A 9833-nucleotide genomic window follows, 5' to 3' on the forward strand; every position below is an offset into this window, starting at 1 on the left:
CCCCCCCCAATTTACGAGATGTTTTATAGTCACAAGGCATGTAGTTATACAGGAATGATTACACTAAAGCTCGGAGCAAAATAATTGAGGTCTGAGTTATGTCTTAAGTAAGAGATATTTACCCAATTGATGACTCTAATGAGTGTAAACTAGCAGAATAAAATGTTACACATTGCTTGTTAGTAGCTGAACACTGGTCTTCTCATCAAGTCTTGTTCTATACGGAAAAGCAATAGCTTATCCATCATTTTAGGAGCATCTTGATGTGAATAGATGTAAGAGGAAGAGGCAGTGCAGTTAGCTTTGACTAGCTTGCAGAATAGTGACTCTACCACTTACAGAATAACCATGGGCATGTCATTTTTCCTTACTTCACCTGTTTTTTCCAAATTTCAATGGGGACAGTGATAATTCCTTTCTTTTTAAAGCACTCTGAGTTTCCTAACATGTGCTGTCATACATGAGCAGCGCAGTGAGGAGCTTTGGATGATTCAGGGCAGCAGACCCCCCATAAACACTAATTAATATAGACACAAAACTCCCACTGAAGCTGAGCAATCACAGCTTATTGTAGAACCGATTATGGTCTAAAATTGATTCCACAATTTCAGAAGACAGTTCCTGATAAACAAGCCAGGCAGAAAAGGTGAAGTACTCTCCCATTCAGCATCTACTATATGGTACTGTATTATTGAAGTTAACAGCTATAGTTCCTAACATTGTTTTCCTGTAGTTAAGGGTAAGAAATACCAACAAGTCCCAATACTAGATAAGCTAAGCAGAAGCTAATAATTTACAGAACATGTAATCCTTCCATTGCTGTCTGTCTTCTGTTCATGCTACAGTGTGGTTACTGTCAAACTCACACTACAGCTTCTCTGCTTGCTGTTTGAGAAAGCAACAGGTTATACATTACCACACAAACAAATCACTGCCAGAGCAAAGTGACAGTATGAAATAGGCAGAGTTAAAAGCATCAATGTTATGATAGTAAACATACCATTTTTAAGAGAAAGTCTGGCCAGTATTATACAGATTTATTAAAGTACAAAGACCAATTTCTGTTCCCTGTTTATGTGGAATAACAGAGCACTGGAGGGCGGGGTTTTTTTTCTTTCTTTCTGCCCTGTACACCTGTATACTTGCAAAACAATTTGGCACCTTTAATACTAGAGTAAGGTAATTTATATAGCTTTAGGCACAGCAGAGCCCAAGCAATAAGCAGTTTGCTCCATGTAACATTGTCAGAGCTCTGCTCGGGTTGCACTGAATGAAAGTAGTGAATGCTGCTCTTCTTTATCACTTTAGGACACACATTATGAAGATAATTTCAATCAGGCAGCTTCATCCACCCTGCCACATCAGCCTGAGTCAAGGACTCCTTGAACTCTCAAGCATATTCAGTTCTTTCTTCTCTTCTGTGTGCAGAAGGCAAGTCAGCATACTTACCAGTGTTTTACTATTCTCTTTCAGGCAAGCAAGCAAAATGGGAGGTCATTAAAGAAGAGAGCTCAAGACTTCCTTCTCAAATGGAGTTTTTTTGGTGCTCGAGTGATGCATAACCTAACTCTAAACAACGCGTCAAGTTTTGGTACCTGAGCTTTGTGAAAATACTCATATTTTGTACATACATGCTAGCACTTACCATCTTTCCACCATTTCCTGAGCAGAGGAACCTGTCCTAGTCTAAAGATTCTTTGATCAAAGACACAAATGCTGAATAATGTGGTTTTCAAACTAACATTTCACAGTAAATGCTAGCAATATTTTGTTGGTGACCTGTGTTACATGTTCATTTTTAACAGGTACTTTTATTTTGAATTGCAGTTTGATACTGCTTTTCAATTTAAGTGCTAGAAGCCCTATTTGTTTTGATATGGCAATGGAAGTGTAACTGCATATCTTGGTATAGGGAACAGAAGATTTAAATTATTAATTTTACATGTGGAACAGTTTGATAAAAGATTACTGCTGTATAGAAGTTCTTGTGCATAGTATGTTTTCATAAAAGCAAAAGGAATATGGCAGATCACCACTCATTTAATTCTGGGATCAGCATACAGCCAATTCAACAGTGTCTGTGGCTTTTAAAAACTAAGGTTCACATTTCCATCTTTAGAAATGTTTACATTTTTGGGGACTCTCAGAAACAACCTTTTGTAAAATAGAAGATGGTAGAGCAAGTAAAACTCAGTTTAAATCTAATACATGATTCCCTAAGTTTAGTCATAGGTATTTTGTTATCTAGAATTCAGTGGGTATTTGAAATGGCTGTAAGAAGAAACATGTTTTTAATGTGATATATCCTTGAAATAAGGTCAAAGACTTCACCAGTTATTGTCTGGTTATTTAGCGCAAGGCAAACAGAAATAGAGCAGAGGCATTCTAGCAGACTTCAGCCTTATCTATCTCCACTGTGTGCCCTCTTCAAGTATAAAGCATGTCTCACTTTCATCAGTATTTTTCTTTGATGTAATTAGTGGTCAAATAGCCTACAGGACAGTAAACAATTGAGCTAGGTGGGCCAGTGCAAAGAGAGATTAGAGCTAGAAGTTAGGCACTATTCCTTGTTGGTCTTACCAGGTCATTTAAAGTCCACAATTATTTGTTTGTTTCCCTTGCTTCTCCTAGAATGGTGAGAGATGGTCACAAAGATAACTCAGCTACTCTCTCTCTCTCTCCTCCAACAGGTTCTTTTCATTTGATCCGCATGCTACTAGATGAGTACATCCTGCTTGCCATGGAGACACAGTTCAATAATGACAAGGAACAAGAACTCCAGAATCTACTGGACAAATACATGAAGAATTTAGGTAACTAGAGCTTGGTTCTTTTGAATGTACTCCTGTATTTTTAGAAATTGGCGTATTTGTTTAACTTTAAACAGGAGCAGGCTTACTGTCTTCTCCTGAAGGTGTAGTTGTATGCAACATTATCAAATTCAACTGAAAAGCTTGTGACCATTCAATCAACAATTCATTCCCACCTTCTTACCATAATTCACTTAATAACATTTTGTGGGAATGTGAATTCACTGGATCACTGAAATGGCCTTGGATGCAACAAACACTTGTAGGTACATCTGGGGTGCCACATGCTGAAGTGTGAAAAGAGGTATAAATAGCAGAAGGGGCAGGAATTCCTAATCCAGTTTTTCTGCCAGAACTTAAATATGTAATTACACCTTGAACTAGGAATGTATTAAATGTTACCAAAATGCAAATATCCCTTCAAGGTTGGAACATAAGTTTGGAGCCCTATTTAACATCTGGCTGAAGTGTTACTATGTGGAAAAGTGGAAGAGAAACAAAATGTATTTAAAACAGTGTCCTTAACATTTTCCATCTACCAGGCTTCTTCAAGGTTAGACAGTGTGAAGTCACATGCTCCAGGTCTTTTGTTATAAAATTAATTGAGATTGATTTGTATCAAATTCTGGTCCAAGTTAATCCCTAAAAATCCAGTGAAACTCGACTGGGTTCTGCTGAATTGTTTTTTAGTAACATTAGCACCAGTAATCAATCTTTAACTTTCTGGTTATTGTTACTCTAAATCTGCACTTTGCTGCAAGAAACTCACATGGAGTTTGTCTGACAGTAGATGTTGCACTTTTTCTTCCAATTCAGCCTTCAGGAAAAAAAATTATCCTGTGCAGCAGTTGCCTTATGCTTGGATACTTAGGTCACATACTTGAAACCATAAGGTAAAGTCATAGTTTCCACTGAAGAACAGTAGAGCTTCCAATGAGTTTATCATTAGTCTGCAGAAAACTGAAGAACTACTGAGTATAACAAATGCTTTTCTCTAGATCCCAGTATGAAAATGGAGTTTGAGTATGCTAAAATTCCCATTATTAATTCTTTAGTATGAAGTGTCATGAGCCTGATTCACTCTTAATGCAATTTACTTGACTTCATTGCTGATATTTACTTCAGGGGAATAAATATGATTCATACCTTTGCTATAATGGCTTCAGTAAGGAGCTGATACTCTGTGATGTAGATCTGTGATTGAGGAAAATGACACAAGCAGATCCACTGGGAAGATCAAGACTAGAGCAATATTTGTATTCAATGGCTACATGCAAAATATGGAGGCTTCACTGGGTTTTGAAGTAAGCAACCAAATATGAACAAATAAGGCAGCTGATATGCTGTCTATATACTATTGTTGAATTTATGTGCAATAAGCATACACATAACAGCCACCAAGAGTTTTCACTTACTCTTCCAGATGCAAGCAAAGCCACCTTTACTGCATCACCAAGCTCTTGCTTCCTAGCAAATCGTAACAAAGCTACTCCTCTGCCCAGTGACACTTCAGTCAAAAATGAATGTCTAGCAGAGCAAACCTACATGTCCTTGTCAGCTAGCCAGCCTAGCACTGCACCTTCTGGTCTGAACCCCTTCACCACAGGAGACAGTGAGAATATGCAGCAGCTGCATACAGGTATGTATCAGTTCTAGTTTCTCCTTCTCTTACCTGCTTGTTAGTCTTTCAATCCACAGTAACATGTTGCTGTAGGAGCAAAGGCCGTATGCATTTATGAAGACCTCTAGTAAATAGTGTTTCATGAGCTTACCCTCTGTGCTCATTTACAGAAGGTGGCAATTGTAAAGCCCTGTCAGTAACAGATCCTCTTAGAACAGTAAAACTATCCTATACCTATTGGCTTGATGAGGTTCTTGTGAGGAGAGAATGAACAGTAACACTTGGAACACTTGAGGCTTGTAACTGTGGAGATTTCTCACAGAATGTGGCAGTATCCAAACTGGAGAATGGAAGTGGGAAGTTTTATAGCCTGAAGCCATGAATTAAAGAACTTGTATTGTAGAGGTGGGAGCCAATGCATATCCCTTCTGAAGGTTTCAAATGGTAATGTACACTTCACTGGAGGGTTAGTTTCTTAACAGATCCTATCTACTCAGCAGTACTGAAGTATGAATGCTAATCACAACTAATGCTTATTTATTCCAGGTCAGATGGAGCTTCCTCAAAGCACTGGTCACCTGATGACTCCACCCATTTCACCAGCCATGGTCAGCCGAGGAAGTGTTATCAACCAGGGGCCAATGGCTGTGAGACCTCCAAGTGTAGGTCCAGTGTTATCCACACATTCACAGTGCTCTTCCTACTCAGAACCGCTTTATCAGACTTTGTCACAAACTAATCAGAATTACTATGGAAACAATTCCAATTACCAGGCTATGTTCAGAACTCAGGCCCATTCCACTTCAGGAGTTTACCATCACAGAGCAGAGCACAGCCGATTCAATGCTTTGAGTGAACAGCAGTTATCCAGAGACTACTTCAGCAACAGTTGTGCTGTGTCTCCATACAATGCCAGATCCCCTTCCAGCTATGGTCCCTCATCCATGTCTCAGGACACACACAATATGCAGTTTCTGAATACTGGGAGTTTCAATTTCTTGAGCAACTCAGTGTCTACGTGCCCAGGAGCAGCATATCCTGCTAACACTTCCAACGGTATTAATATATATTTTCTTTTTCCCTTCTGTTTCTCTTTCCTTGCTGGAGGAAAACACCTTTTCTCTGATTTTTTCTATGGATGATGTTTTTCAGCTCTTATTTGTACCTTCCTGTTTTCCACTTCTCTAATGACACACACAGAGATTGTAAAACAGTTTAACAAGCTTCTTAAGGATTTATTTTCCTCTGGTGAATCCTCAGATGACCTCAAATGCATCTGCTGCACCTATACTAATCTTCCTTTGGCACCACTGCCATGTCTTGAACAAAGGAAGGAAAAGCAGGATGACCTTGTGATTTAACAATCTCTTGAAAAGCCCCCAAAACATCTACTGTGAAGTAGAGCAGGCATAAGATAGCTTACCTCTGGGAACAGCATAATGGACCATTCTCGTCACAGGGTGAGAGTGGTGAAATGAAGTATCAAAATGTGTATTAGTTTGAGACTTTGGCCCTAATATTTCTCATACTTAAAATGTAAAGTTATTGCCACAATCTGCTTCAGAGATACAGTTAGCAAAACCACTTCCCTCTTCTGGAAGAAAGACACACTAGAAATGTGGTTTTTATGTGAATTTGTATATGCAGTAAGTATGAACTACCATGAAGATTTTCTTTCCATGTTTGCTTTCCTTGATTGTGAGCTTCAGAAGGGAGCACTGAACTGTGGATAGGAGTCCTCATGGTGTCTCTTATGGCAACTGATTGTAGGCTACTGTTTGATTCTGAAATTAGAATGGAAGGGCAATTCTGTACTGAAGGGATGACTGAACTGCTAGGATCTTTTTGCTCACTTGTTAGCACCCCTTTTTTGGGTCCGTCACTGCAATGTTACTAAAGTTACAAGGCTGTATGTGTACGTAAATAATCTTATTCTCAAGGGACTCAGCCAGTGACAATTACCTTCTTTCCCAGGTTATCACAGTCTCCTACCCTCCTCTTTCTCTTCAACAGTAGTTTCACTCTGCTTTTTTCCAATCTCCTGTCAATAGGATATTATGGAAACAATATAAATTATCCAGAATCTCACAGGCTTGGAACAATGGTGGATCAACATGTTTCTGTAATCAGCAGTGTAAGCAGCATTCGATCATTGCCATCATACAGTGATATACATGATCCACTGAATATCTTGGATGACAGCGGAAGAAAACACACAGACTCATATTACACGGAGTCCTCACCTTCAATTGTCTGTCGGACTCCTATGCGTAAGTATAGCCAATGACTGAGGAAGAGCTATCAACTTTGTAGCATCCTAACAAGTGCTGAGTATTAAACTATATCTCACATATATAGTAAATGAGGTGTGATATAGAGATAAAATAGCTCAGTACCTAGGATGTATTGTAACATGTGTTTTCCCTAAAATTCTGGGACAGTGGGTTTAATAACTCTACATTCCCATAAGGAGGACTGTGATCCATTGTCCATGAGTAGTGGACTAACTGGCCTGAATTGCAGAAAAGTCCATACTGGGAAACACTTTCTAACTATTAAGTGAGCTAATAACAGACTGGGCTCTTCTAAGGGCTCTTAAGGATCCTCACTGTCGAACAGATCAAATGAATCCTGGGTCAGGGATGTCTAAATACCAGCTTCCTGTGGTATAGTCCCTTCCTGTCCTGTGCTTCAACAACTGTGTGTATTAGGCAGAGCTCCCATTGATGGTGAATTTTAGGTGAAACTACCTAACCCCGAAGGGTTTGGTATATGCATTGAACAAATGGCGGCTGAGTTTGGTCTCACATTTTCAAAAGGGTTGCATGGAAGATAAAAACTAGGGCACTGTTTGTTTCTCCACAAGATTACCTCTTCCCACTACTTACCTGTTAACCTTGCACAGAAGATCAGATGTTACTTGCCCTATTAAGTCTCTGCAAGAATTCAGTGCTCAGTTCTTTAAAGGATGCTAAAGAGGGGATAAAACCCCAGCACCACCACACAGGGACTGGTGACCATCAAGTGCCTTCTGTATTCTAAGTTGATATGTGCCAGGTGGTGGCAGTGGTACCACTAGTGAATATGAACCTGAATGGTGCAAAATATGGAAAGATTAGTATAGCACAAATAAATAGCTTTGTACAGTTTTCACAGAAGGTGGCTTATATGCAAGCCATAAACTTCAAGCCCTTACCTGGATTTTTAGCAGAGTTCACTTATACGTGGGTTTTGATCTATTCCTTGATGGTGTGAGGAGCCACTGAAGAAAAGTTCTAGAAATAGAGGTAAATACAGAAGTGTTGACATTTCCATCCTTCACATGGTGTGCCTGATAGATAAGGGTTTTCATCAGATGAAATTGGATTGCATTTTTTGTTAAATTCAACAGATAGAAAACTTGCAATGATGGTAAACCTTTTTTTCCCACAGCTTCAAACATGCAAACTACATCTTCATCCCAGTGTATGTATGGAACATCTGGTCAGTTCCCTTCTCAGGAAAATCTGGAGTCCCATGGCCCACCAAGCAGAGATATGGTGTCATCTTTACCACCAATCAACACAGTCTTCATGGGAGCAGCTGCTGGAGGAACCTAACTGGAAGAGACATGTCAGTGCATTAAGCTTACTTTCCAAATGCAGACATTAAGGCTATGATGACAATCCCCTTCAGTTGGTGGAATAGAAAAGTATTACATATAGGTGTTAAAGGGGCCATTTTAGAGATATTAGCAGCCCTCTACAAAAGAAAAGTAGCTATATTCAGATTGGGTCCTGTCTGTGAATCACTCAGGATTGTTGTCAATATTACAGCTTTTCAGTCAGAAATTCAGGATGAGCCAAAAGAGCCACTGATTCTTGCAAACAAGAATAAATTGTAAAGAAATAATTACATCTATTCCTAATTTATTAAAAATGCTATTCTAGTCTTTCACTTATATCTTTTTGTATAAAAATGTTTATTTAATGCCTGTGTTGCTCATTATTTATTAGGACTACAGAGTAACTGTTTACTTTCTCTTATTTGACAGATTGTCAAATGTATGTATCCTACCTCCTATGGAAATGTTTACAAGGTCAATTTTTACTGTTTTAAATGAAACTAAACCAAATTATTAAGTTTTTTACTGTTGTGCTCTGGAAAGTCAATTTCAAATGTTTAGTACCTACTTGTGCAAGTGAAAGTCCTCAGGAAATAAATAACACATGTTGTGGGGATTTTTTTCTTTTAAAATAAACTACTTTCTCTTAAAATAAAACCAACAAAACATACAAATATCATAAGCCAGCTAATTGCAGTAGCCTGCTACTGTAGCTGGAGAACTGAAACAAACTAAACTATGCCACAAAATATCATGGGATTTCAAAATTACTTGTGATCTGAACCCAAAATTTCTACTGGTGCAAATCCACAAAAAGATGTTCATCAGCCTTTATGGGTTAAGGGCAACTGTGTATACTGAGACTAAAAGTAGTAAAGATTAAAAAATATTGCAATGCTCCAGATCAGCTATTTTAATTTAAAAAATGTTTTACAAGTGCCATGATATTCTGTATACAAACATGCATTTATATATGTTTCTGGAGAAGCCAAATGAAGAATATTCACAACAGAGGGCAGAGAAGAGAACAAGCTTGCAAAACAAGCTTCTTGCTACACATTCATGAAATGACGGGTGTTATTTTATAATCAGATTGTCCCAACATCAGATTCAGATTTGGATTTAAATCCAGTCTTCTGATGTTATTTGTTGTCCATATTTCCATTTAGTCCATCGAATATATGCTGGATATTGAGGAATTGGATAGCAGGGTATTTTTGGTGGAAGAAAATGGATTATACCATGATGAAGTTTTTATTTCTAATCCTGTATAACTTCCTTTAGAGTTTTCTATCATGAGAAGTCTGACTGCAGCAGAAAAGTAATAAGGAGCATTGACTGGGCTAGCTCATGAATAATTCCTGATATGAAGTACTTTATGCAGAAACGAGACACCATAGTTCAGTAACTGAGAAGTCGAAGACTTCAGCTCAATTGCTTCCTAATTCAGGGTGAAGTCTTGTGCTGTGTCCAAAAATGCCATAATGGTTCCAGTAAAAGTTCCCAATGATATGTAGTTGTAATACATGCTGTTCAAACAAATATTTGTTGGGTAGGGCTTTACAGCAAGTGAAGTACATACTGTAAAAGAGTTCTTTCTTCAGGATTATTCAGAACAGGATATATTTTCCCCTAAAATTGGTCCTATAAAAGTCAGGTTCCCTAGCTAAGCAGGTCACCTGTATAGTCAGTGAAGAGAGAGAGATCCCTCCCATTCCAAGTGAGATAAGATGGGGAAGGGGAGTATGAAAGTAAGGGGTATGTCACTATCCTAAAATGCTTGGCTGCCTCTGCTCAT

General features: G+C 38.5%; 1 protein-coding gene across 1 annotated transcript in view; it reads left to right on the forward strand.

Annotated features, from left to right (window-relative positions):
- Nucleotides 1-8079, forward strand: part of RFX6 (regulatory factor X6) — a 36069-nt gene extending 27990 nt beyond the window's left edge. The window contains exons 13-19 of the mRNA XM_026844522.1: nucleotides 1474-1591; nucleotides 2691-2813; nucleotides 4234-4449; nucleotides 4978-5487; nucleotides 6483-6701; nucleotides 6873-6875; nucleotides 7864-8079. Coding sequence (XP_026700323.1) covers nucleotides 1474-1591; nucleotides 2691-2813; nucleotides 4234-4449; nucleotides 4978-5487; nucleotides 6483-6701; nucleotides 6873-6875; nucleotides 7864-8030 — 1356 coding nt within the window. The 3' untranslated portion in view covers nucleotides 8031-8079. The remainder of the gene's footprint in view (nucleotides 1-1473; nucleotides 1592-2690; nucleotides 2814-4233; nucleotides 4450-4977; nucleotides 5488-6482; nucleotides 6702-6872; nucleotides 6876-7863) is intronic.
- Nucleotides 8080-9833: the final 1754 nt, after the last annotated feature.

Source organism: Athene cunicularia (assembly GCF_003259725.1).
Source record: "Athene cunicularia isolate RWA chromosome 3 unlocalized genomic scaffold, athCun1 chr3_part1, whole genome shotgun sequence".
Taxonomy (NCBI): Eukaryota; Metazoa; Chordata; class Aves; order Strigiformes; family Strigidae; genus Athene; species Athene cunicularia.